This window comes from Phalaenopsis equestris, unplaced genomic scaffold, assembly GCF_001263595.1.
Source record: "Phalaenopsis equestris unplaced genomic scaffold, ASM126359v1 Scaffold000167, whole genome shotgun sequence".
NCBI classification, from domain to species: domain Eukaryota; kingdom Viridiplantae; phylum Streptophyta; class Magnoliopsida; order Asparagales; family Orchidaceae; genus Phalaenopsis; species Phalaenopsis equestris.
The window spans coordinates 320,701-348,587 of NW_018164609.1; the positions used below are offsets into that span (position 1 = coordinate 320,701).

Consider the following 27,887-nt stretch of genomic DNA (forward strand, 5'->3'; position numbering starts at 1 on the left):
TACTATTGGCTCCTCAACATCTTGTTACAAAAAAATGCTTATATGCACATACTGGAATAAGGTGAGACCAAAGGAGAAACACTAGACCCAAAGTTTTACATACATATAATTTCCTAATTTATGCTGGAAGAGTGAAGTGTTTGCTTCTCCTGACAATAACTAAAAGCCTAATTAGGCCGGCTGTGTCTATCTGTAAACTCAGCTGTAGAGCCTACGGATAAAGCAGAGTTTCTGAGAGCTGACTATCAAAACCTCTTTCTCACCACACAAGTTCTTGAACAACAAATGAAACTAACTGTAAAGTTATGCTAAAAAGTTTCAATCGCTGACTTCCAGTATTATTTACTGTGCGCTGAATTAACTGCCTGTAGTGCTTATAAAAATTATGAACCAAAACTGCTGCAAGATAATAATTCCTCCAACAACAAATTTTCGTGCAAAAACCATTAACACTCGATGCGAACTGCTCCATTGGCTGAGGATACAAATTTGGGCTTCCTCTTCACCTCCTCCAAGCACTGGATGATGTCTCCAACCTTGTAGTCATCACAATCAAGGACAAGTCCACATTCATTACCCTTCCCTTCAACAAAATCGACATCGTTCTTTTCACGTTTTAGCGATACGCATGAGCCCTCGTATACAACCTCACCGCTCCGCAAAATTCTCCATTTTGAAGGCTTGGAGAAATGACCATCAAGGATGCGACACCCAGCAATCTTCACATCAGGACCCTTCGATTTACTTCGACCTTTGAGTTCGAATATATTGAGGACCTCACCTTCTCCTGCAATTTGAGTATCTTTTATCCCTGGTGCTTTCTCTACAATAAAGTTGCCAATTTCCTCCAGAAGATGGTATATGACTTTATGCATGAAGATCTGAACACAAGATTTTACGCTAAAAATCACTAGATTAAGAAGTACAATCTCCTCAATTGAAAAAAATCAGGTTGCTCAAGTGAATATACTAAAAAGTAAAAGCAAATAAAAAGAAAGTAAAGAATATGCTGCAAAGTAGTAGTGTTATTTGCCCAAATCCACGGTCAAGAAATTAAAATAAAATAAAAATGATGAATAGTTTTGAATTCCTCTCTTTCAGAACAACACAAACGTGTTGCTATTTGAGAATTCTCTTTCAACTATAATAAAATACAATAAAAATGTTGTATAAATTGTAAGTTCTCTCTTTCAAAAAGCCAAAGATTAATCCAGATTCATCATGAAAGACCAGTCAATCACCGAGTCTTCTTTTCTTTCCCTCAATGCTTTTAATTAAATAACATTCAAAATAAGAAAAGCCCAAAAACATTAATTTGAATCATTCTTCCCCTCACATCAAAAGCAGCTCTTGAAGATGGAGCCCTTCTTGGCCACAAAAATAGATTTTTCATTTTGCCAATGAAATACTCTTTATGATTTAATTCATGATTTGTGATTATATATTGTAATTGTCAAGTGTTGCCGAGAGGGGTTACTTCAAATATTTTAATGCTGATGGTCATTTGTAGTCTTTTATAAATTGAGATGATTCTGTCGAAAGTATTTTTTTTATTATAATATACTTGCATTGTTTCAATTCTGGAGACGCATGGACGTTTATCTTTATTATACAAAATAATTTGAGTGGACGAATAATGTCTACAGTGTTCCCAAATGCTTTTGTCATATAGTTGAGTGGTTATAGAAACTCTTAAGATCATAGTCGCCAAGATTATTAGACTCAAGTAACAACTTCCCAAATCTTTATCAAAAGGAAGATCTCGAAAAGTTGGGTGAGCTTAAAAGGTAAATTTTCTCCAAGTACCACCCCGAGTTAACCTACGAGTTTAAGAGGGTAAGCGATGTTACAAACTGGTTCCAAAGCAAAGCAATTAAGTTTGGCAGGAAGAGCACAAATAGTTTAATGTCGCCTAATGTAGTCCTGAATAAATGAATCTCAATAGAGAAACACCATTAGAGCTCTGCAGCTGGAATGATGGAAAGGTAGGCAGGGTGTTCGCTTATAGAAAGGAGACGGGGAAGACAATTTTCCCTCAGAAAAACAACTCAATCCAATCTGAGAATTTCTTCTTCAATTTCATCTGAATCTTGAACTTGAAGAACAAGAAAAGAATCTTTGTTATGCTGAAGATCTTTGGTTTCATTTGTATCTGTCTGAATTTATTTTCATTTCTAGATAACACAAGGATAAAAAAGGTGGCAACTCTGCTTATAGATTCAAGGGTTGCCCTTTAAGGTTTAGGGTACAGCTTGAGACATTACTAGACAAGGAGCTGAAGGTAATGAGATAGTCTCTTCATGGGTTAAAGGACTTTATTAGGGTTCAACAAAATTTACTAGTCCAGGATGTGAAAATAACAATAAAGAAAAAGGGTTGTCAAAATTGTACCCACTAATTATCCAGAATAACCCAAATTATATCAGCCATCAATGGGCATAAGAGCCAAACCCCGCCTATAACACCATCCTTTCCCCAACTAAGTGAATCCCAAAACCAGTATTACACCCCCCTCACCAGCCTTCCGATCGGTCCATCATCAACCTCACAGTTTAAACTTCGCGTGCATACACACCTAATAATTGATGCAAAAAACAAAAGTAAAAGAGCACAAAAAATGAAAGAAAATGTATATCGATAAACTGTTTTACCTTAATACTCGCTTGATTTGCGGCCAGAATAATGCTACTGGGGGGGTTACGAACATTGAAACCAACTATGCACGCACCACAGGCTTGAGCCAAGTCAATATCAGACTGAGAAATAGGCCCAACGCCAACATGGAGGACATTTACAAAAACCTATAGTACAAAATATAATCAGATACGGACAATAAAGTACAATTTTTTTCCGAACAGCTTCTGTTTATACAGATTTTGATATAGAGTTCAGGAATTATCTTTTTTAACGTACATGTCAAGAACAATTTAATTAAAGCTGTTTAGATTATAAGGATTTCAACTATAAAATTTCCGATAAACCATGTGAAATTTAAAGAATAAAGGCTTATTTACAATGAAAGAAAAAACTTAATAAAACAAGATAGTAATACTTTTACACTTAAATTAAATGAGAACAAGAGAAGCACTTATTAATGATAAAGTAGGAAAAAAAAACTTAGGTAACTTTAGTATCTACAATGAAGCATAGAGGATGCTTCTGTAAAGCATGATTGGATTAAGAATGAAAAGAAGTTTGTCAAATACCATGTATAAATGTGAGCAAAATGGCGTTCAAAATAAATTAAACGTCTCATGAAACACTCAAAAATTAATAAAGGATTCATACGAGTAAAAAATAATTAGAATAAAGGTAATAACAAAGAAAAAAAAGATCATACAAGTGAGATATGATACAGTCCAATTGCGTACTATACCATATTCAAAACATAGAATTCAAAAGGAAATTCTAAGGATAAATTTCCCTCTGTAGTCTGAATGGCATATTGGATGCTTGAATAAATTAAATTAATAAATGTCTATCAACACTTACTAGAAAAAGCAAATATTCTCACAAATTACCTGTGCACTATTTAAACTTCTTAACGCATCAGTAACTGCTTGCACGGTACCCTGCACGTCAGCTTTTACCACCATAGGCAGTTCAACCCTTGAAGTTGAAGATGTCTCTTCTGACATATCTTCAGTTTCAATCCTTTCTTCACTGGCCTTCAAAAGTCTCTCTCTCTCAAGTTTCTTCTGCCTTCCATTGCTAAGCATCCTACCTCTCTCCTCAGAATCCACAACCACAACATCGTCGCCAGCCATCGGAAGTCCCTTCAGACCTTCAATCTCAATTGGCATAGCAGGTCTTCCAAATGTGGTTGCCACACCCAACATATCTCTGATTGACCTTATTCTTCCCCACTCGGATCCAACAACAATGTATTGTCCACAGACCAAGGTCCCAGATTTTACAATTGCCGTAGCCAAAGGTCCACGGCCTCTGTCAAGCCTTGCTTCGACAACATAAGCCTGTGCAGGACCATCAATCCTCGCCTTCAAATCCATCATCTCTGCCTGAAGTAGTAAAGCTTCTTCTAACTTATCCAATCCAAATTTGGTTTTAGCAGAAACCTGGACAACCTGAACATCACCTCCCAAGTCTTCAAGCAGCAGTCCCTCAGAACCAAGTTGGATTTTGACCCGCTCGGGATCGGCTGACGGTTTATCGCACTTATTTATAGCTACCACAATTGGAACATTGGCCGCCTGGGCATGGGTCATCGCTTCCAGTGTCTGTGGCATCACACCATCATCTGCCGCTACCACAAGCACAACAATATCTGTAACAGCAGCACCTCTTGCTCGCATGGCACTAAATGCAGCGTGCCCAGGAGTATCAAGAAATGTGATTGAGGCACCTGATGGCATCTCCACAACAAAAGCACCAAGGTGCTGGGTAATGCCACCAGCTTCCTTGGCTGCAACGGATGTTTGGCGCAAAGCGTCTAAAAGTGAAGTCTTACCATGATCAACATGGCCCATAACCGTTACAACAGCAGACCTTGGCTGAAGCACTGCACCTTCATCAGAGTGTAGCCTTCTAACATTGACCCCCACTTCCTGCAAAAAAGGCAATGTGTTTATCATTATGCTAAATATTTTAAGAAAAAGAATGCAATTGACGAAAAAAAAAAAAAATGTGATGTTACACAGCTGTAATCAAGCATCAACTTAAATTTTGTAGTTTACATTCTTTCTTTGCAAGTCCATTTAGATTGACAGAATTGTGATGAGAAAAAATTTTAAAATGATAAAAAAATGGTAGGTCATAATTGCCTAGTCTCCACTTCCATGGAACTTTAGGTATCATATTTCTCCATTCATTCCTTTTGACTACTGATTAATATGAGATGTTAACTCAAAATTACAAAGGTAATTTTGCACAACTTCTAACCACGTTGTATTTTGATTTTTACAACAATTTGAACACCATAATGCAACATGGGAGCATGCCTAATTGAGTCTAGTTGAAATAATCTATAGTAATAAAAGGCTACGAGCAGTTGAGGTTTGACAAATCAACCGAAGAATTAGCATTCACTTTGTACGTCAAAAGATGAAAAATTGGCTTTCAAAAAACGTACTCAGATTTCATCACATTCTACACGTGTGCCCATGCATTATAATGTGCAGGCCCACAACCCTAGAAACCACAAAATAAGCAAGAGAGTAAACCAGAATTCACCCTTCGCTTAAGTAATCCACGTATCCCGTGCGCTACCATTCAAAATCCTGGCAGTCAGCTACATGGGAAGAGCTGAAGGAGAGTGTAATTACCTTTTTAAGAAATTAACGAAATTCCACAAGAAGAGTGAAACACTGTAGAAATAGTGTGGCGGTAAGTCTTCTAATAAAACTGTCAACAAATTAAGATAGTTCACCATGACTTCACATCTTTGTCTTATTCTTGTCATAGGTTTGCCTCAGTCCTATCGATAGCTAACTCACATAAGTACACATTTTTGCACCTTGCAAAGCTAAGGCCAATTTATGTCAACCACGAATGTCCCTAGATAGAAACCCCATAAATATTATTATGCTTCTTTTTCGTAGGATACCCTCTCAAAGCACATATGCCTGCCTTTTCGGCATAGGCAGGATAATTCCTTCAAAGAACCCAAACATCTTTGTGATCATAGCTAAAATCATTCTTGCCTCAATATAACGGATCACATAGGCCTAACTTTCTTAGCATGGATGAGATGACACAAAATATAGCCTCGACATGTTGTGCATCATCATGTGTGCCTATGCGTGCCTTCTCCTCGAGGATGAAATAGGGCTCATACACTTCACGTTAACCCATTCACAATAATGACAGAGTGGTGCCAATTTTTTTTTGTAAAATCCTAAATTTGGACAACAAGCCGCCCAAGCCACTGGCAAATGCAAAAACTTTTGCCAAAATGAACACCTATCGACATGAAGAAAGGCAAAAATTAACAAACTAATGAAGAAACCTCATAGAATTCACCTATGAACATATAAAAATGAGAAATGCACTTAAGAACACCTAGGTTGCGAAGAAAATGGTGGTGTTTAGACTTTCTTGATAAGGTCCTTATATAAATTTGAAAGTAAAAAACTAAAACCAAGAGTAAGAAAACTCATTTAAAAGTTATAGGATTTTATATTGCTTATTTGATTCAAGAACTTTAAAAAGCATATTTTGATCAGTTTCACAATTAGCAAAAAATTCATTTTTAGTTTGAAGTTTAGGTTCAGATAAAGTTGCATACCTTAACTTTTGATTCAGGTTTCAACAATTGTTTGAGCATGTTCGCAAGTGAAAACTCCAATGCAAATACAAATTTAACATCAAACATAAAATCCTTTTTAACTATACATATTTTTCATATTCATTTTACGATTTAAAGAATATCATAAACTATAGTTTCTTCAAAAATATTAAATTTGATCATATTGGATTTTGAAGTAGGTCTTTGTTTAATAGGGTGGTTTAGGTGAGATGAAAAGATTATTCGTTTGAAATATTAATTAAAGTTACAATAGCCCTAACCAAAAAAATCTATAATATTTCCAAACTCTAAAGCTCGGTAAAAAGCTTCATCTACTACTTTTTAAGGAATTGTAGCTTAATTTCTTTTATAAGACCCTACTTTAAACAAATATCGATAACATAGTAATCTCTACACAAATAAACCAAAGTAAAAAATATAACAATTTAACATTGTCTTGCTCAAAAATTTATATATTGAAAAGAATCATAAATATTGTTCTTTATGTATATATTACACATCAAATCCATGAAGATTTTTTAAACATTACTTTACCACAATATTTCAGTGAGTCCATGGTCATCTTTTGAAATTTAGAAAAGGTTTCTCCATTTTAAAGTTAGATTGATAAGGGCTTACTGCAATGAGCATCGAGCTCACCTGAGCATGCCAATGTGAGGGTTAGATGGATATGACCAACATTTCCAACTCATGATGACATCTTGAAATACAACCACCCTTTCGAGGGATTTGGCAAGCATGTTTGTCTGCATAAGTCAATATTTGGATATTTAATGGCCATGAGTCTCCCCAACTTAGTTTGATATAGAACATGACCTACACCGCGAAGAAGACCATAGATTTGAGGAATGGACTTGCCCAAAAATTATATTTGACATAAATAGCTAGTTTTGGGGTAGGTGAATTAGCTTTCCAAACATGGGAGCACAGCCTAAAATCCTATATAATAGCTGCCAGCCTAAATAACTTGTGATTTGCTGATTAAGGGTCTGTTTGGGGCAGCTGCAGCTTATCCGGCTTCTGCTGATAAACAACTTATTCTGATAATCTGCTGATGAGCATCTGATCCGGATAAGCTGACTGGCTGTTTGGTTTGTGCGTTTGGAAAACAGCTGATTCTGGAAAAATTATTATTTTGCCCCTGTTCTGTATAAGCTGTTTAGTTGTTTGGTTTGGCGTTTTATAAACAGTTTATTTATAGATTTTTTTAGTTAAATGAACAATCTGTCACGCAGAATTTGTAATTTTCTCAACAAAATTGAAGTTCAAATGTTAAGACATGAAAATACAAAAGAGTTGAGTTACATTTATATAACTCGAATATTTTCGATCACATCAAAGAAGCACATTTACATCAATGAAATCAAATATTTCCGATCACATCAATGAAACCAAAATTTAATTCATAAAATATTTTGATGAGTCTTCCTTTAAGTACCTAAAGCCAATAAAACATAAAAGATGTTTTTTTTTGTAATCAAATAGAGGCTGCCAGTTTTAATAAAACATTTTCTTCAGATCTAATAACATCAATGTTGATGCAAACTTTGACAACCGTACTTTTTAAAAAAAATTACAACACTAGCTTTACAAAATTCAGGGGAACGTTCGTGCATGATTCTTGCACAAGATGCAGTATCTCAACTTTACAAGATTAATTTTACTTTCTCAAATTTAGTATTTCAAGAATCTCTCCAACAAAATCGTGAATCTCATTTCTCTCTCAAGCAAGACGAACAAAAATACTATCCAAATAAAATTCGGCTAGAAGAAAAGATAACACTTAGATTTGTTCCAAGGTTTCTTGTAAATCCATATACGAAAAGAAAAATTTCAATTCAAAAATTCTAGTGTAATATCTCAACTAACCACTTGTAATTTGAAAAATGCATGTCATCACTCATATGCCCCAAAAGTAACCAAAAAAAAGTAACAATTTCAACAAATTTGAACTCAGATCCAACTAAAATAGAAAATCCAAAATGCATGGCTTAAGACAAAGATATAGTTTTAGGTTCACTCGATTGAAGTTTCTTTTGGTTTGATAGGAGAGAAAAGAAAGAAATCTTTGTGACTTGAATAACCAGAGGAAGGAGAAGAATCTTCCACTTGAATAATCGGAGAAACGAGAAATCAATCTTGCAGCTCAACCGACTATATGAAGGGAAAACACTCGTTCTCGAACGATCGGAGGAGGAAGAAGAAATGCCAAGGAAGAAGCAAGGCTCACGTCTCTTCTTCCCTTTTGTGTTTTACAGCAGCACTTTTTTTAACAAATTGCTCTGATTTTAGTGTAGAGCAAAAAAAAAAGATACGAAAGAAAATGCAGAAGAAGAAATGCCGAGGAAGGAGCCGAAGAAGAGGGAGGAGTGGCTACCGAAGAGAACGCCTATGCCGAAGAAGAGGTATGTCGATTGCCAAATAAGAGGGAGCAGCGGCTATCGAAGAAGAGGGAGGAGCAGCTACCGAAGAAGACGCGAACGAACGAGGGGAAAGGGATATGCGAACGAACGAGGGCAGCGAAGTAATTGGACGCGAACGAAACGTGAATCCCCCCGCGGGGGGTTTTTAGAAAACGCCGCCCGCAGTTATAAGCTGCCCCAAACGGGCCCTAAGTGAGATCCGGTAACTATGTTGGCTTGCTAAATGAGGTTGTGAGATACATCTTTGGGAAAGCCCAAAGGATCAAAATTTAAACCATGACAAAGAGCGAAGGAGGTTCAAGAAGCTCGAGATCAATATATTCGGCACGAACTCAACCTTGGGATGGGTTTATATTCATAAAAATGCCAAAGAGAATTTAATCTCAACAGAGAGGAAGGCATGAAATTGAACTAGCAACTTTGTGAAAGCAAAGATAAGACCCAAGAGTGGGGATTGGCCTGATGAGCTTCTAGATTGTGTGTTGGGCTGGCTAGTAAAGCTAGTGCATACATCATAAGGAAAGCTCGCGGATGAGAGTCAAAACCTCGAGGGGGGATGGGAATCAAGATAAAATTTACAACTAGTAGCGTCAATATTAGATTCACATAAGAAAATGCCACTGTGTTCAATTGGATTTTGGTCAAATTTGTATCAACCGAAAAGTTCAGAAATTCTACTATACTAAAGTCACCAAGGCAAATGAAAAGTTCTACCAACTAAACATTATAGAAAGACGTAATATGACTTTAAATTTGGCTATTTTTAGACTATTTTGAGATGACAGTGTTGTATTGTATCAAATAAAAATAAAACATCTAATGAGCTGCTCTAGAATCAGACCACATGCTCAAAAAGTCATAAAGAAAGTGCACATACAACAAATGTGAACAAAACATCAAATGAGGAAATGAAACACTAGTGCATGAAAGAAACTTCTTCAACCAAATCCAACATAATAAGCGCTCTTATTTGATGGACTATGTATTGGTCATTCATAAAGGCAAGATTAAGGCTGACACATAAAACATAGTGTAATGTCAGAAAACTAAAGCCATTTTATCATATTGAGAAACACTTAATTTTGTAGAAGCAAACCATAACCACACAAATAAAATACAAAAATAACAAACAACAAGCTTTTATCCCACTAAGTGGGATTGGATATGAATCCTTTTTCTCCATTATGTCCTATTGAGTGTCATATTTTCCTTTAATTCTTATGCCCATGTCTTTTTTAGGTCTACCACTAACTTTTTTAACATAAGTGAAATTGAAAACATCAACTCTCCTAACAGGGTCATCATATGGTCGACATTTAACGTGACCAAACCATCAAGGCAACCACAAATAAAATAATAAATTATAAATAAATATAAGAGATGCATCGAGCTATACCATGGAAACTAGCTCGGCGATATCAATGCTAAGTGGATCAAACTCTGAATCAACTTTCTCACCAACATTCAAAATTATCTCTTGTAAATACTTTATGCTTACACCTGTCCTCTTAGCCAGTTCAACAATAGTCATGCCTTCAAAAATATCAACGGTTTTGTTAGACAAAGGCTTCAAAGTTAATTTTTGTTTTGGCGGAACATACGGTGCCTCAACAGGAGCTTCAATTCTAGTTTCTCTTCTAACCCGTCTATCTTTTTTAGGAATTTTCAAACCAGGTACATGTTCCTTCATTCTCAATGCCGGACTGTAACTTGCATGAAACATCCTATAAAATAAAGCAAATCAATAATTCAATAATAAAAAACATATTACATATAACATAATAAATATTAATTTGAAAAATAAACAACGCAAACATGTGAAATGTTATCACATAGAACAAAGGAGAAACGCAGGTGAGGAAATAAACTTTCCGAAACTTTTAGTAAAGAAGTGCAGAAATTTCAGAACATGCAACACAGAAAAGTTAAAATTCAGAATGTAGTATCCCACTTCCACCAGGTAAATCACAAAATAAAATTTTCCTTGAGAAATATGTGCTGAAGAGATTGCACTTTAAGGATTTGAATTTTATTAAGGGTGCCAAAATTAAACAACTTAAAAGTAACAATTCTTATATGTTACTAAAAAAAGGAGGAAGGTATTGAACTTTGGCTTTCTTGCAAGTATTTTTAACTTCGTAAAAAGCCCACCCAATCTGAAAAATGTCCACGTAGGAAGGAATCATGCACAAAGGCATGTCAGCGTTCATGTCGACAAAAGAAAAACAGAGAACAAAACCATGTTTTGGGTGAAAATTTAATGAATGTATCTACAATATTTTCAAACTTGATGAAAACAATGAGCAGTAAGCCCCATTATCATGTCTACGTACATGTTGTTAAAGTAAAAATTTATATGGTCCAAAATACCATTTATCTGCTTTTATAGTCCTGCTGATGAAATGCTAAGAAACATAGGAGTGCATCCAACAAGCCATTTCATCATGTCTGCAAAAATATTAATCAAAAGGTTTTCTTAAATATTTGATGCGCGATCAGGATATAAGATCATTATGTGCCAGTCCAAATGAACACAATTAAATTTTCACTCAGAGGAAAGAATATATAGTCCAACAAATACCTATAGGTATACTTAATGGAAAATATGTTGTAGCCAATAGGTTAGAGACATGGTCCACAACTACCAAGGATAATAGGTGAGATATGTATTTTACTCTAAAATTTGTGCAGTAAATAATACAATCCTAAAAAAACTTATAATAAAAACATACAAAATTAAAGAATAAGAAGTGCAACAGCAATAGATTGATGAGTGCAGACAAGTGAGCTAAAAGCAGAAAAAAAAAAGGAAACGGATCAGAAGTTTAGGTGACTGTGGGCCCCAACTCGTTAAAAATATGAAAATGTTTCACAGTCATACAAATGAATGGATATCATCCATTCTAAGCAAGCTTGAAAAAACTAGCCCTAAAAATCCTTTGGTAAGAATATCAGCAGGTTTTCGCCTATGCCAACAAGCAGAACACAAATTGAAACTAAAGATCAAGTACATTTGTTAAAAAGATTCTTAATGAATATATGCTTGATATTGGTTTTGCTCGTAGCAAATATGGTTTTTGCGTATATCTGAAATTGACAAGGTCGGTACTGCTATCTTGTATTTATGTTGATATGTTATTTGGAAATGCTAACTCAGATGAAACTTAAAGATTGAATGTTTTGCACAAAATAAAATTTGAAATTAATAATATTGACGCTAACAAGAAAATTCATTGAATGGAGATCAACAGGGATATGTTGTGTGGAGCCCGGTTCAAATAAAAAAAAGGTAAATATATACTCCCGCCTCTCTCTCTCCCATGTTCGCCTCTCTCGTTCACGAAAAACTTCCCCCCGCGCCTCTCTCATTCACGAAAATAGTCCCCCGCATCTCTCGTTCGCAAATCAAAACTCCCGTCTCTGTCTCTCTCTCGCGAAACAGAAAAGCCTTCCGTTCCTTCTCTTCGTGAAACAGCCTACGACTCCTTCAGTTCGCGGAAACAGGAAGGAGTTTTTGCTTGCGTTGAAGACAGGAAGAAAGATTTCTTGCTTGCAGGAAGGAGCTCTTTCTTGCGGTGAAGGCAGGAAGGAGTTCTTGCTTGAGGTGAAGACAGGAAGAAGGAATTGTTGTTTGTGGTGTTTCCTTTCTTTGAACTTGTCTTCTGTTGTGGCTCTCAGATATAGAGAAAGAAGAAATAAGAAATTTCTTTCTTGTAATTGTCGAAGAGATCGACTGGTGTAAATTCCTTGGAGGAGAGAGAGAGAGAGAGAGGGAAGGAGAGAAGCGAGGATTAACAGAGTGGCGGAGATGATTGGTTCGGATCCTCCTGCTCTTTGAACTTCGCCGATGAGATGGGGCAGTGCGCATCGCGGCGATCATCAAAAGCTAGCGGCGTGGAATGGGCCTCATGGCGGATCTCGTCGGAGAGGATAGGGTGGCTCGCGGTGACAAGTGGGGGAGGTGGCAAGTGGTATGTGTGAACTCTCTATGATCCAGTGAGACCCTCGGTGGAGCTGATCCGTGACGAGGGCATCACGTGATTGGATGGAGAAGAATGTCACGGACAAATAGTCTCACATCGACTAGGTGTAGGGCCGAAAAACAGTATTTAAGTCTTGGGTTGTCAACCTCTCTCAAGGGCTCTTTTGGGAGGTGACAAGAATTTGATAATTTCATGCACAGTGCATTTCATGCACAGTGCAGGGTACCTTTGCAATGAAGGATTTGGAAGCTGCAAAGTAAATCCTTGGTATGAGAATTGTCAGAGATAGAGTCAGAGGCATGTCAGGCAGGTCGAGACTCTCTCAGGCTGAGTATGTGAAAAAGGTACTTAGCAGGTTGAATATGGATAAGGCCAAACCAGTTGGCACACTTTTGGGAAGTCACTTCAGACTCAGCAAGAATCAGTCCCCAAGTCAGAGGAGGAACGAGATCACATGAGTAAGGTTTCCTTATGCTTCAGTTATTGGTTCACTTATATATGTTATAGTTTGCATCAAACTGGATATTGCCCATGCAATGGGAGTTGTTAGCGGATACATGAGTAATCCAGGAAAGGAACATTGAGAAGCAATGAAGTGGATCTTGAGGTACCTAAGAGGCACTGCAGAAACTTGTTTGTGTTTCTCAGGAAAGAGTTCAGAGGTACGGGGCTATGTTGATGTTGATCTAGCTGGAGACATTGATACCAGAAGAAGTACTACATGTTATATTTATACTGATCGGATCATATGATGAAATTGCATCAGGTATTTTAACCAAGCCAGGTATTTTAACCAAGTTCTTGTGTTACTTGAACTTGTTGAATGTTTGCAGTTGCTAGTTGGCATGGTTGCCCAACCCACTTCGGTGTAAGAAACTCCATTATTTTTTCTCCTAAGGGGCTGGATATTCGCAAGGTGGAGATTTTCTCCTAAGGGGTTGGATATTCGCCAAGGTGGAGAATTGTTAGGTATGGCTCATATACCAGGAATTTGAAGTCACTTGGATTTGGAGAGGTGTGTCTCCTGAAATGAAGAGATGTGTCTCTTGGTTTGAAAAGGTGTCTCTTTGATTAGTGGGTTGGGGGGAGCGAGGCGTGTTCAAGAGCATATTTGTAAATTTCTCTGTGGGTTTTATCTATAAATAGATGTGTAATCCTATAAGTATGTAACTCCTCTGAAATAGTGAACTTCGTCGCTCTGCTCCCGAGAATGTAGGCATCTTTGTCGAACCTCGTTAAATCTCTGTATTCGTTCTTCTGGTTTTGTGTCGATTTCTGTTTTGCTTTGCTCTAAATTTCACAACAAAAAAGAGAGAGGCAATAGTTATTCTTGTCGCAAGGCACATACAATAGTTATTCTTGTCGCAAGGCACATACAACAAGGAAATTGTGAAAAATATGGGATGGCAGCTTCTAAATTAGTTTTTATACCTTTAGCGCAGCATTTTAAGTTATACAACGTTCAAACATCAAGTGATGACGTTGAAAGATCATATATGAAAAATATTCTCTAATAAAATGATAAGGAGTGTCATATAATCTATGTTCTGTTGTAGGCTAAACTGGCTTATTTACTTGTTGTTATAAGCAGGTTCGTGGCTAATCCAGGATGAAATATTTGCAAAATGGGAAACACTTATGCAACCAGGATTTTGGGATTGAAGTGTTAAAAAATTTGATTCCATTAATAAAGTGATTAGAAGTTGTGTAGGTTCAAATTTTGCAAATTGTTTTGATACGAAGATCCCTTACATGTTAGGTATGTTTAAGGTGTTTGAAAGAACTGTTCATTCGAAACCTAATTTATAGTTACTTGTCGCGTTGTCTACAACTGAAGATGAATAAATTGATGCATTTAAAGCCATAAAATAAGTTGCATGGTTGAAGGAGTTGACTTCTAATTCACTAATTTAGCCAATGCCTACTCATGGGCCTATGTTTCGTAATAATTAATAGTAGTATTCCTTGCAAAAAAATTCCATGTATCAAAAAGGACAAAGAGGTTGTTTGGTTTGTTGGAAAGAGGGGTTGTTTAGTTTGCTTGAAACAAAACGCAGTGTAAAAAGAATGCACTGTTAAAGTGATGTATTGTATTTGAAAAATTTTAGAGTTTTTTGGTTCAACATAAAATAAATGCATGACTTTGTGTTTTTTTTTTCCTTAGGTTTAAAAAAAAAAGTTTAAAGAAAAAAGAAATCAATATAAAATAAACCCAATAAGTTCAGTGGCAACAGGTAGCGGGTGGCGGCAGGCCGCTACAAATGTCGGAGGGCGGCAGGCGGCGACAAGCTACTACAAATGGTGGCAGGTGGGCAGTGACATTGGCAATCTTAAGATTTGAATCAAAATTTAAAGGTGATCATGTGTATGCACCTATTATGAGATGTGCCAAGGATCACCCTCTAGGAGTTATGTACACTACTCTTGTATAAATGTTATGATTACCTTCAAACATTTGGTGATTATGATCCAAAATAATACACACCTTTGGCAGCGTAAAATACTCCTAGAGATGGTACTTGATGCACCCTATAAATAATACATAACATCAATTTTAAAATTGAGCTGATTTACTATTAAGCAATGTTCAAATACTTGATTTTATAATCAAATAAAGCATCTCTACATGACAAATGGCATTAATATTAATTTTAAATTTAAATATAATATATATCTATATTCAAAATTATTTGCTCAACAATTAATTGCTAAAATCAATATTTTTCTCCTTTCATATATCTTAAAACTCAACAACTACCATTGATCAACAACCCATACAGGAATTCACACTTTCGGCTTACACTAGATATCTCAGGTTGTACTAAAATCATTATAGTCAATAATTTTGTTGTTTGCCTTCCTGCCTGAATGGAACATGATTGTTTTCCTTTGCTATGGTACCCACCTTCAGCTACTTCTGCAATTTTTGTGTCAGTGTCAACTCCACAATTATCATCTTGAAAGAGTCATAACTCCAGATGGCTCTTTTCGATACAATCCATGATCCTGCTTCCAAAAACTTTATTTTGATGTTCTTTTAGAAATCAAGTTGGTGCATACTTTCAGTTATCATCCATGCATACAATGTTACGGTGTGTAAAAAGTATATCTACATCTAAGTTGTAAATGTACCTGATAACGCAACCATTTAGCAAAAAATTATGATCCACGGAGAATGTAGGCACATCCTTGAAATAACAACCTGCATCATACACAATAATTTAAATAACATAAGATCAAAAAATTAAATTTTCTCAAACAAAATAAAGCATGGAGGAATATGAAACAATATAGAATGATTGTGCCAAACTCATGCACAGAAATAGATTATTTCAAGCACCAACTATTAATCACGAACTTTGAAAAATACAATGATTGCAAAAACTAGTTTGCTTAGCTCTTACTACACATATAATTGAGATTATGTGAAAGCACTTTGATACTATAAACATTAATCAGTATATAGTAAGGAAAAAGATGAAGCCATTAGATGCCGGTTATGATTTTGATATAGTGATAAATTTATAAACTTTATCTATTAATGTTCATCTACATAAGTTTATAGGCCACTTTTAAAATCTCACAAGATTGGAGCTTCAAAAATTTTGAGGTTTCTATGATAAAATGAGCAGAATAAAAAGTACAATGTTTACGATTATTTTAAGGAATTTACGTATATTTTATCAAAATTTTCACAGAACAAATGTTTCGGTGATCTAAAATAGACTAGATACATTCAATAGGGCTTGGATCAAAGCACCATAAGGGTAAAACAATAGATAACAAGAGGCCCTCATCAACACCAACACACTTATGTACAATGACTACTCCATTATTTTCATATCTCTTGTTTTCAAGTTCTATTCCTCCTACCCATTCCTCGATTTCTTCCCAACCTTATTGACACCAGCAATGTGCAAATTTATTGAGGGTCATATAAGACAAGCTCCTAAGATATGACATCGTCACCCTTTTACCTAGATTCCAACTAGCAGACCACCACTTCACAGCCAGGTAAATCGTGGTGATTACCTAAACTAGGAACGATACTTGTGAGTCTGTTAGGGCTTAGAGTCTCATATTTCACCATCTTTGATGGCTCTCTCCAAGACATTCTTTCCCCTCCCTTTTAGCTTGATTAACAAATGCATTATCAGTGTTGGTGAGTTAGTCAACTAGAGAGTATGATGAAGCATGGGGATTGACATCCTCTCTTAACTACTTCGAGATAAGTTTAGTTTAAACCGATACTTTATTTGAGAAATTAAAAATCAGATTATAGTTCTATTATTACATAATTAGAAGACTCTCTATTAAAGCTAAAATAGGTGCAACAGGTCCACTGACTTATGAATGACTTTAAGGTGAGAAATAATATGCTAAGAATTTGTTTTGCAAGTAGCCTAATATGAATAATATCTATAATTAGAACTTACAAATTTATTTTTTAATAAATATTAGTCTTCTCATTCAGACTTCAGTAAAAATTTCAGCTATAAACTTAATTATCAATTAAGATAGGCGGCTTACCTTTTACAGCTTTACAAGGAATAACTAGAATTTATACAACAAGAGTGGCTTCAAGACCGAGACTTATCTGCTACTGAGAGTGAGTGGATATTAGCATTAATAAGAAAGTAACTTCAAGTTACAAACTAATGGCTACACAATTAAATCTGATATTATACACAAACTTTGTTAATTCTTCGTCAAGTATGTTTGCAATGCTCCCCATGTGAGAAAGATAACTTGCCTTTGACATCAAGGGTAAGTTCAAACTACAAACAAAATTTCTATGACGAATAAAAAGACAATATATTTGTTAATGAGAGCACTACAAATTAATGCTTGTGTGTTTGCATTTGATACTAGGTGCGAAACATGGAAAGTATTTGGCACGACAACTTCCAATTTTTTGTTTAAAAATTCTTTTGTTTTTTGCTTTGTTTAAGCTTTTACTTGAATCAAAAATATGTTTGATTTCTAATATTTGCAAATCTTAAAATAATACTAAACATGCTATTTCATCCACCCTACCATAATAACAAGTATCCAAGCCTCAATTCCTTACTAACCATCACAAATCACCTCTCTCCTGAGCCCCTTGATCTTCCTTTCTCCGCGTCCAGCAATCTTTCACTTCCACTCTTCTATGACGGTTTCTTTCCAAAAACCAAAAGAAAAACTTTCAAATCCCCTACCACAATGAGCTATTCAAGCATGATGCACTAAAGCAAAGGCACTAAGAACCATGCTTTTGGATTTATCACCCATTCCTAGGTTAATTTAGCAAATGTAAGAATTACAAAATTACAGGTGTAATAGTCGTGTATGCACTAAATTTTGGAGATCCTCGTTGACTAAGTGCCAACATTCAAGAAGAAAAGTTCAATTTCATTATTTTGCCAGCTTCAATTTTTAAAACAACATATTTTCAAAGTTTAACTTCTTTATGCCAAATATTCAAGAAAACTGCATGCTGTGTGCATCTAAAATTTAGGTAAATAGTCGATTTAGAATATAAAAATTTTCATGTTCGTGAATCATTTTATGCCCATGTACCAACAATTAAGTAATATAATCATGCAGGCAGATTGTTGATGCAAAGAGATCATGATGCAGGGAGATTTTTTATGCTGGAGGACTGCGTTTAAGCTGCCTAACTCCATTACAATTTTACTTCAGTAAATTTCGTATCAGTTAATTACTGGAGTATTTTACTTAATTTTTTTTTTGCTGAGTTGTCTAGTGTTTAACCCACAGTGTTATCTGAAAAGGGATTATTCCTTTTGGTGCTTACGACCTGGGAATACCGAAGTTTACCTTTTTTTTTTCTCTGTATCATTTTCTTTTTCTGCAGCTCCTGTCTGCAGGTGCCGCGCCATATAACTTCACACCTCAGCTCCCCCAAAAACTTCGTGATGTGAAAGTTCTAACTTCTAAGCATTGGACATCCCTTATACATATCAGTTGTGATAAGAAACTATTTGAGGATCTGCTTAAGTTGCCTCTAAAGTACTCTTGAGGTCCCCAGTTCAAGTCAAGGAAATAGTAAATTGAGTGATACAATTCTAGGGCTCATAGAAGGCATTTTGGACGTGAATTTGCGAGGAGATACTTGTCGAATAGCGAGGGAACAAAAATATAAGATGTCGACGACATTCAAAAGAAGATAAACGTCATTTGGCAGCTATCCCAACTAAAAACAGCATGTCGTCGGCGAAAATGCAAGATGTGGAAGACGATGAGGTTCACCACATGTTTCTAAGCAAAATACAAATGCAAGACTTGCGAAATGAAAGCATACAACACTCCTTAGATCATAAATCAGATAATAAAATCTCTCAAAACACCAAAAACAAAACTAAATTCTCAAAACAATAAAAATAACACATAAATAATCCAGATAGAAAATACTCTAATTAAAAATAAGAAATAGGAAAGAAATTAGGAGAAGAAAAAAAAGCTAAAATCAGAAATCAAGAGCCAAGGATTGTAGGAACCGTGATTTTTTATTCGAGCGACTTGCGGAGATCATGGAATTCAACCGTTTTGACATTTTGTGAAATCTTACGGAAGCAATTAAGCTCCTGTGCATTCTCCCTAGGGAGGAGAGGTTTCTTCTTCTCTAAAGGGACCTGGGTCCCACTGTCGGATGCTCTTACCCATAAACAACTAAAAAAAAATTCAAAGCCATAGTTCACCACTCATATTTGGTCATTTGTCTGTGAGTGCACTACTAAACTAAACTAAAGCTTTCTGTCTAACTTACCTAACAAAACCCTCCAAAAGCGGCTAAGAAATTTCATATCTTTCGATGAAGCAATGTTTCTAGGTATACCATGAGATGTGTCCATTGTTTTGTAGCATGGAATAAAATATGTTATCCAGCAGAAATGGTCAACCACAACAATGACAAAATCATTATCTTGTTGTGTATGAGGCAACTCTGTTGCAAAACCTATGCTCGCGCTCATTCCAGGTAACTTTGAAACACATTCTTCATTCCAAGCATTATCATGATAGAATAATTATATATCTTTTCTTGCACAACCAGAGCTGGAGCTGAACATAGGCAGGTCTTCTCACACACCAAGTCTTGAGCCAATAAATATGTAATATGTTTCTCCCAGATCTCATGCTTGGTTATGCGTATCCCATAAACAAGTATGTGTGGAGGAACCAACTATGTAATGAAATATATGGTATGTTGGACCACTCTCGGTGGTAACCACCCAAGTGATAAATTGTCGATCAGAATATCCAGTGAATCCCTCAAAAAGGGTTGCTTTTTTTCTAGTATTAACTTCTCGGAACACTACCTTCTAAAACAACCAATATTATTTCAGTTGGAATCTCTCTCATCAGCTCAATTTGTATCACTAGCGTCTCTTTCTCGTCGGCCGAAAGTTGAGAATCTTCTCTAAAGTATTGTGTCACTGTCCATTTCTTCAACTGCTCCTTGCTCAGTGAAAAAATAGCCCTCATTTTTGGGCAATCAACGCCACGTGACCAAAACACGACACTTAAAGCATTTACTGACGGGGTGGATTTGGGAGTACTGGTGGGCTCCACCTTTTCTCCACTCTATATGGGTTTCTCCTCATATCGGTCTACTTGGGTGCTCCACTAGGTGTAATCTTGTTGTATGATATGATGGTTGAACTCTATTTGGATTAACATTGTTGAGTTGTCTCTCCACCATCAGGCCTACAGTTTGAACATCTTATAATGTCCAATAAGGCTGCAATTGTACCACATTGTCAATGGATGAACTCAATCCTCTCAGATATTGAACTATGGTGTTCTCTTCGTGCTCCACTAGTCCATTCTTCAATATAAGTTGCTCAAACTCAATTGAGTACTCCTTCACATCAGAATCTATTTGGCGCAGGTGATGGAGTCTTGTGAACATATTTTATCGGTAATGTGGGGAAAGGTATTTGCGTTGCATCTCATTTAATCTTTAGGCCACATAATAATTTTACCCTTCTCTTCTCGTTGTTGAAGATGCTTCAGATTCTCCCACCATAAGAAAACATTCTTCATTAACTTAATAGTGGTTAATTTGACCATCATGCCAATGGAATGTTCATATGCTAGACGATTCGTTCAAACATCTGAAGTCACTCGATGAATTCGTCCAGATCCATGTGACTGCCATTCTCCCGTAAATCTACATTTACTCCAAAATCCTAGCTTCTCCTCTGATATTCCATGTTGAATCATTGAGAGGTTCTTCGTCACCGGAAGCAGCCTAGTGAAAAGGATTCACTTCCTTCTATCGATCTAGCGAGTCGCCATTGTTATTATGGGTGATCTCACTAGATTGTCTCCTCACAAAGGTGGAAAGCCTTTGTTATCGTCTTTGCTTCAATTAAAAAGTTTCTCACTGCATATTCTCCATAGTAAGTTCTCGAACACCTCGCTGAAGATTCCTCCTTGGTGGCTTGGCATACTTTCCTCCCAAACAGATTTCCAGCAGATGTAGTTCTGAAAATCAAAGTTAATCGTGAGCATAAGATTTTGGTTGTAAGTGTTGAGGTGAAATTTTGGTGGAGCTAAGAATGTTGGATTTCAAAAACTTAGGATTGGGGCGGGCTAGGAATTGCAATAGGAAGGATTTGGGTATGAAGAGATTTTTTTTTCTTTTTTTTTAAATTTTAGACTTGGGGAAAAGAACAAATTTCTAAAAATCTTGAATTTGTCGAGCTTTGATATCAGATGATACTGTTCAAGGGCTCCTAGAAAGTGTTTCGGAGGTGAATTTTATGAGGAGATAGTTTTGAAATAGCGAGGGAACGAAAATATGCGATGTCGATAGCGTTCGGAAAGAGATAAGCGTCATTCGGCGCCTGTCCCGGCTGAAATAGCAGGTCAGATGGTGAGATAGTGAGATACAAGCAGCCAGGAGTTTCACCACCTGTTCCTAAACAAGATACAAGCACATCACTTGCAAAAAGAAAAGACGCAACACTCTTTAGATTGTAAATTAGAGAATATAATCTCTCAAAACACAAAAAATAAAGCTGAGTCCTCAAAACAGAGAAAATAACATATAAATAGTCTTCCGATAGAAAATACCCTAATTACAAATAAGAAAATAGGAAAGAAATCAGGAGAAGAAAAAAAAATGATAAAAAAGGCTAAAATCAAATGTCGGAAGCTCATGATTGCAAGAACCACAATTTTCGGTTGGAGGCTACTTCACTAGTTTATGAGCAGTATAGGGTCAACGAACAAACTGAGCTTTTGAGCTATAAATAAGTCTGACTTCACAATCAAGAAAGAAATAACTGCATATATGAGAGCATTTTTTGGGTAAATGTTTAAACAATAGAAGACAACTATGCTTATGATTACGTCTGTCTAACAACTAAATAGCTTCTAAAATGCACATTTCTGTGAATGATGCATTAACATATTTTCCAGGCTTACTTGGCATCAACTTGGGCAAATCAGGGAGAAAAAATGTGCCACTTCCTTTATTTGTAGCTGTGAATGCCTTTAAGAAGCTCACTTGAAGACTCTGAAACCATAAATGAAGGTAATTTTATAGACAAAAAACAAAACATAAATCAAATCAGCTGAAAATCCGACTAAAGATTCATTTAAGAATGCAATTGCGGCAGCATGATGCCACTGAATGCAACAAATATATAAGAAAATGATCAAATTAAGAATAAGCCCAAACAAATACATGATTCGATTCACAAAACCAAATGCACAATTTCTATCAGAATCACATCAGTACAAGCAATCGGAAATACTGATTCACCATCCATTACTGTTTACAGCTGCATATGATTGTAAACCTTTATTTAATAACTTAAAAATGTGCTATATTAGACATATCGCCTCTGAGTATTAGTGCTTCATTATATCGCATGCATCATTTTCTTACAGCAAAAACACAAAAAAGAACAAAACAACAGCTAAATACTTCATTGCTGTAAAGAAAACATCCATCTAAAAAAAATGCAAAAAAATGATGATCACCTACCTAATCAAGCATAAGTGCAACAATGATATTGATAAGGATTGGATGAAATTTGTTGTGATTCATTTTATCATTTCTGCTGAATTTCTATGAGTACAAGCAAACTTCTAGTAGAAAATATATAATACTTAGAGAATAAAAAAATATATAGAAAATTAATTATAATTAGTACAGTCCATGGATTGTAGAGGTGACAATAATAATCCCAATAATCACTGACATGTATGCCCGGAGTGCAATTTGCGCCTCAGGGGGCGTACACCCCATCTATTAATCAAATAAAAAGGAGAAAAAAAAAGCCCTAATTCTTTATAATTTTCAGATATTTGAGGATATGAGAACCCTACCTAAGCCCCAAAGATGTTTGAGAACCCTCATCCATTACTGCGCAAATTGCAGATATTTGAGGATATGAGAACCCTACCTAAGCCCTAAAGAAGTTTAGTCTAGAATATGGTACCTAACTATCACTATCAATGAGAGAAAAAAAAGAATTTGTTTTCACTTTTTTCCTATTGGAAAACTGATACCAAGTATTGTAATCATATTCTTTACTGCTATTATTTTTGAAAAAAAAGAATGGCAAAGACAAGTGTTTAAGTCATATCCTTTTATTATTAAATTTAAAGGTTTTAAAACAAAAATATAGTACAGCATGAAGTTTGGAGCCTATTTGGTCGTTTGATTTCTAAAAGTGATAAACTGTCTCTTTCTTTAGCAAAGTCAAATTATCTACCTAGCGACTTGTTCACAAAATATATAATCTAAAGAATAAAATATAACAATGCATTTTGAGTATATAGTTAACTTTTGGATAGTAACAAGACTAACAAGTTAAAAAATAATTTAAGCATATAAATAACATTTTGAAGTATGAAAAATTAATTAATACGAATGTCTAGTTGGCCGACAAATATCATAGAGATCCATAGGTTATAATTATTTTTAAATTGCTATGACAAGTATATGAAATAAATTTATGTGAAGGTGTTAGTATGGTTTGTAACTCTTGAATTAAAAATTCAGAAGCTGAAATTAGGCATCTCTGGGACTTTAAATGCATGAAAAGAGGAAGTAAAGCTTATGGATGCAAGAGAATAAGTACCTGTAAGAGTCTTTTCCAATGTTACAAGGTTTTTCAACTTTTCTATTTCCTCTTTGAGAAACTATATGGATGATTCTATGATACTACTTTCTTCTATATAAGTTGCACATGCATGCCTCTATTCTTTAGCGTATCCCCCAGGTGTTATCTAGCTTTTGCTAGTTAGAATTTCATGAAGTTTCCAAAATCTTTCTTTTGTATGTCAAGAATTTTTGCAATATCAGTACACTAAAGAATTTCTATTAACTTATTGGGAGTGGCTGCTTATGCTTCTCTGATGATCAGAGAGGCATTTGATGCCGATACCTTTTAACATTAGAGTCCAATCTTCTATGGGATTATAAGCAACAAAACTCCCCTTTCCCCCCTCTTTCATTTGAATAATGGCAATGACTTCATTTAAGGAAGGTAAAAAAACTTTTTTGAAAATGTGTTCCCCTATAGCCAGAAACTCATAAATTTGGTCTTTTCAACAAACCTTTAAGAAGGGTTTCTACATTCCATTTGGAAGCATTGATAATGATTGTGTTACATGCTTTAAATTATGTTTAATTTATCGTATCTCATTTTCTTTTCTTTTTTATTTTATTTTACTACTTGTTGAATGAACATACAGGTCTCATATACTTCACAAATCATAAGAGTTTCATAACCCAAAGCATCACTATAAAGTCTTGTACATCCTAAGTAATGAATGTGGGATCATCTTGTTGAGGTCCTATGTCAAGATTAATGGGTTGATTTTCTTCTTCTCTTCAAGGTTTAAACCAATAGATATCACTTAAAAAAATTATTTCCATTCAAATGATATATTGAATGAATATTTTATATTTCTTCCACTAGATTTGAGTTGTGGGCCTCAGTTGCAAGTGCGCCTCCGACCAAATGAACATGGATATTTTTGTGATCTAAGGGAAGTAATATTGTGATTCTAATTTGTGGCAAAGAGAAAGACGGATAGAAATAAAGCTGCAATAATGAAGGCCACAAATGAGAAAACTATGCAAAATGAAAAGAAACCTATAGCAATAAATGATTGCAAATTCCAATCAATGCAATGATGAAGGCGGAGGCTTATAGATATGCTTAATGCTTTGATGCCATGATAAAAATTTAAGAGAATGTATTGATTAATTTCATTATTTGTGCTCAATTTAAACATAAGTTTATAGAAATCATAAAAACAAAAAACATAACAACAAGGGACTGAAGATTAAATATAGAGTTAATTATAATTAGGCCAGTCCACAGAGTAACAAGGTGAAAATAATAATCACACGGATCACTAACATGGCATGAAATGAAGAAGGAATAAGGACAGGTGTAGAACAAACATTGATGGGGGCAGAATTGATGGAGGCATGATTAATGGAAATAGATAGAGATTTTTCCCACATATTTCAAATGTTGGATCAACAAAAATATAGAAAGGTAATGCTGTAAGATACAACAAAAGGAATAATTAAGCCATATTGACACAAAACAAAAGCCATAAAACTTGAATAATAAGGCATGCATTTAAGGATTTGCATATTCCATAATTTGGCAAAATAGCAACAGCCTAATTCAAACCCAAGGGCAAATATGCTGTTCTTAATAGAACCGCAATCTAGAAGAAAAGAGAAGTACAAGGTTGCTTATGGGAGAGATTAACCTTTTTGCAAATCGCCCTCCATGCCATTAATGTACTCCGGCTGCAAAAAAAAAATAAAGGTACAACATTGCATGAAAGTAAGAGCAACAATCTATATTAAACAACTATATGTGAGAAGAACAACTTTTCAAGATGATACCAGATACAAAGAACTTTCATTATTACAATGTACTGTAACAATCGAAAATAAGAATAATTTCAGGTCCGTTGAAGCACTACCACTGTTTCAATCATGAAAGTTTAATGAGGTTTTGGGGTTCCAATAGACAGAGATCATTCCAGATTTTACCTCACAAACATTAAGTCTCGTGGTACGTGATGATATGATGTATCACCTACAGCTATCATCTAATCTTTATTGAGACAACTACTGAGGAAGAGGTTCTTAACCATCTATCTAGTTGGTTACTTTGACTATGGCTATGTCTACGTAAAAAAGTTGGAAGTTGCGACTATAGCGATGAGTGGATATCAACAAGATGGGATTAGTCTGATGACCATTCCTTGCCACAACTTCTGACATGAGCCAAGCTAGGCTAAATGATATGAAGGAATGAATATTTGGTCAGCCCTTAAAGTTGCATTCACAAGCGATCTAAAGTGATTTAGATAAAAGCTACCAATTATCATATAGAGGATCCTAGTGTAAATATAAAAATATCATGCAACAAAATTATGGACGTTCATGAATCTCAAACATAAAAAAAAAATCAACAAAATCAGTATTAATCAATGATAAGCCATCGCTATAATTTCATAATCCAGAACATAAAATAAAACAAAATTTGAAATCTAAACATCAATCAACATTATTACCTCATCTAAACTACTTAAGGTGAGTTTGCATGATGAATTATCCTGCCAACATTAATATTGAGCATCATATGAGATGTTACTCTAATATGTGCAGGTTTTTTACATGGTCGGTAATCATGTTACTTTGGCCTAACATTTTTTTCTTCGTATCCCTTCAACATTGATTCTATCTATAGGCACAATGAGTTCGTCTTTGACCTTCATAATAGATGAAAAAAATAGTAAATATTCCACTCCACTTTCACGGTGTTATTATTACTATTTGTATGATATTATCATCTCAATGTATTATCCCTAATTTCAGATACAATAATTTTTAATGCATGTAATTTCTTTACTGCCCAACACTAAGAATATAGCTAACAAAGTTGATCTAATTATGCTATCAAAATATTTAGAATTTAATATACAGAACATTATTTTATTACAGACTATAGTTGTAGCACTTCTTTATTTAAATCACTCGTGCTCGACTCTATAAATTATGCCATCATTTATATCTTTCGCTTGAATAATGTATCCAAAATGCTTAAATCTATCATACCGAGGAATCACTATTTTACTAATATTAACTAAAATATAGAAATTTACACTCAAAAATCATATGCCATGTAGTTTGTATTTGTCAATTAAACCTAAGATGTTTATCAACCAGAAACTTCCTACACTGTTCTATATATTCATTTGATTTGGAAGATGCCTCACTTATCACAACTCTGCCTGTTGTAAATTTCATGCACCAAGATGTCTCACTTTGAATTCTTTAATGAGCATCTCAAAATTTATAACCAATATAACAAGATACAAACTTAAGATTAAACTTAAACAAAATCTACTCTAACTTCAAACTTTCAAATAATTCAACAATTTATAATGATAGTGTATTATTTTATTACGGACTCCACTTCAAGCGCTTCTTTATTTGATTCGCTCATGCTCGACTCTATGACATTCAAGCCTTTAGAATTAAATTATGACACTCTGACACTCAATAGGACGCAATGGAAAAAAAAGGATTCATGTAGCCGACCCCACTTAGTGGAATAAAGGCTTGTTATTGTAGTTGTTGTATGCTCCACTCTATGAATTATGCCATCATTTATATCTTTTGCTCGCAAAATGTATCCAATGTGCTTAAATCTATCATACCGATAAATCACTATTTTACTAATACCAACTAAAAATTAGAAATTTACACTAAAAAACCATATAACATGTAATAACTTAGGGACTGTTTGGCAGCCGGTTTTAAGAAGGATTTACGCAGGATTTAAGCTACCAAACGGCAAAAAAAAAACTCCGTAGATCCCAAAATAACGCCGATTCGCGATAAATCCGGGATTTATTAAATCCTGTGAATCGGCGGATTTAGTAAATCCGGGATGACGGAAGAGGAAGAATGGCGCGAACTGGCTTACCTTTCTCAATGGTTTCTGGTAGGAGCGGAGAGGGAGGATGGGAAAGATGGAAGTTTCGGTAGTTTCTGCAGGCCACGATCCCGGCGCTGCCTTCCCAGCTATCTATGATGCCGAGTGTATCGCAAAGGTTCGATCATGAAGTCGATTGTTTTGGGTGAGGGGGATGTAGGCGACGGCTTCGGGCACAGGGGTGTGGCGGGGGATGAGGGAGATTTTTAGCTGT

General features: G+C 35.3%; 1 protein-coding gene across 5 annotated transcripts; it reads right to left on the reverse strand.

The window, feature by feature from the left end:
• Positions 1–27,887, reverse strand: LOC110022075 (translation initiation factor IF-2). 5 transcript variants are annotated; one of them, XM_020720854.1, is made up of 8 exons: positions 27,665–27,887; positions 25,431–25,470; positions 22,110–22,200; positions 15,804–15,873; positions 10,085–10,412; positions 3,522–4,565; positions 2,652–2,801; positions 1–881 (listed from the first exon to the last, which is right to left on the reverse strand). In XM_020720854.1, exons 2-8 carry the CDS (start codon positions 25,455–25,457, stop codon positions 447–449), a joined length of 2,145 nt encoding a protein of 714 aa, XP_020576513.1. In that variant the 5' UTR covers positions 25,458–25,470; positions 27,665–27,887; the 3' UTR covers positions 1–446. The 5 variants fall into 5 exon arrangements, with proteins under 5 accessions (XP_020576513.1, XP_020576514.1, XP_020576516.1 ...); XM_020720855.1 differs by lacking the exon at positions 25,431–25,470; XM_020720857.1 differs by lacking the exons at positions 22,110–22,200; positions 25,431–25,470; positions 27,665–27,887 and adding an exon at positions 11,059–11,136.

Coding starts and splice junctions, on each gene's coding strand:
- LOC110022075 (XM_020720854.1), bottom strand. CDS start 25,457: ATGGCATGGAGGGCGATTTGCAAAAAG. Junction 10,413..15,803: donor CTAAATGGTTGCGTTATCAG/GTACATTTACAA, acceptor TTTATTTTATAG/GATGTTTCATGCAAGTTACA. Junction 2,802..3,521: donor GAAGTTTAAATAGTGCACAG/GTAATTTGTGAG, acceptor TTTGTACTATAG/GTTTTTGTAAATGTCCTCCA.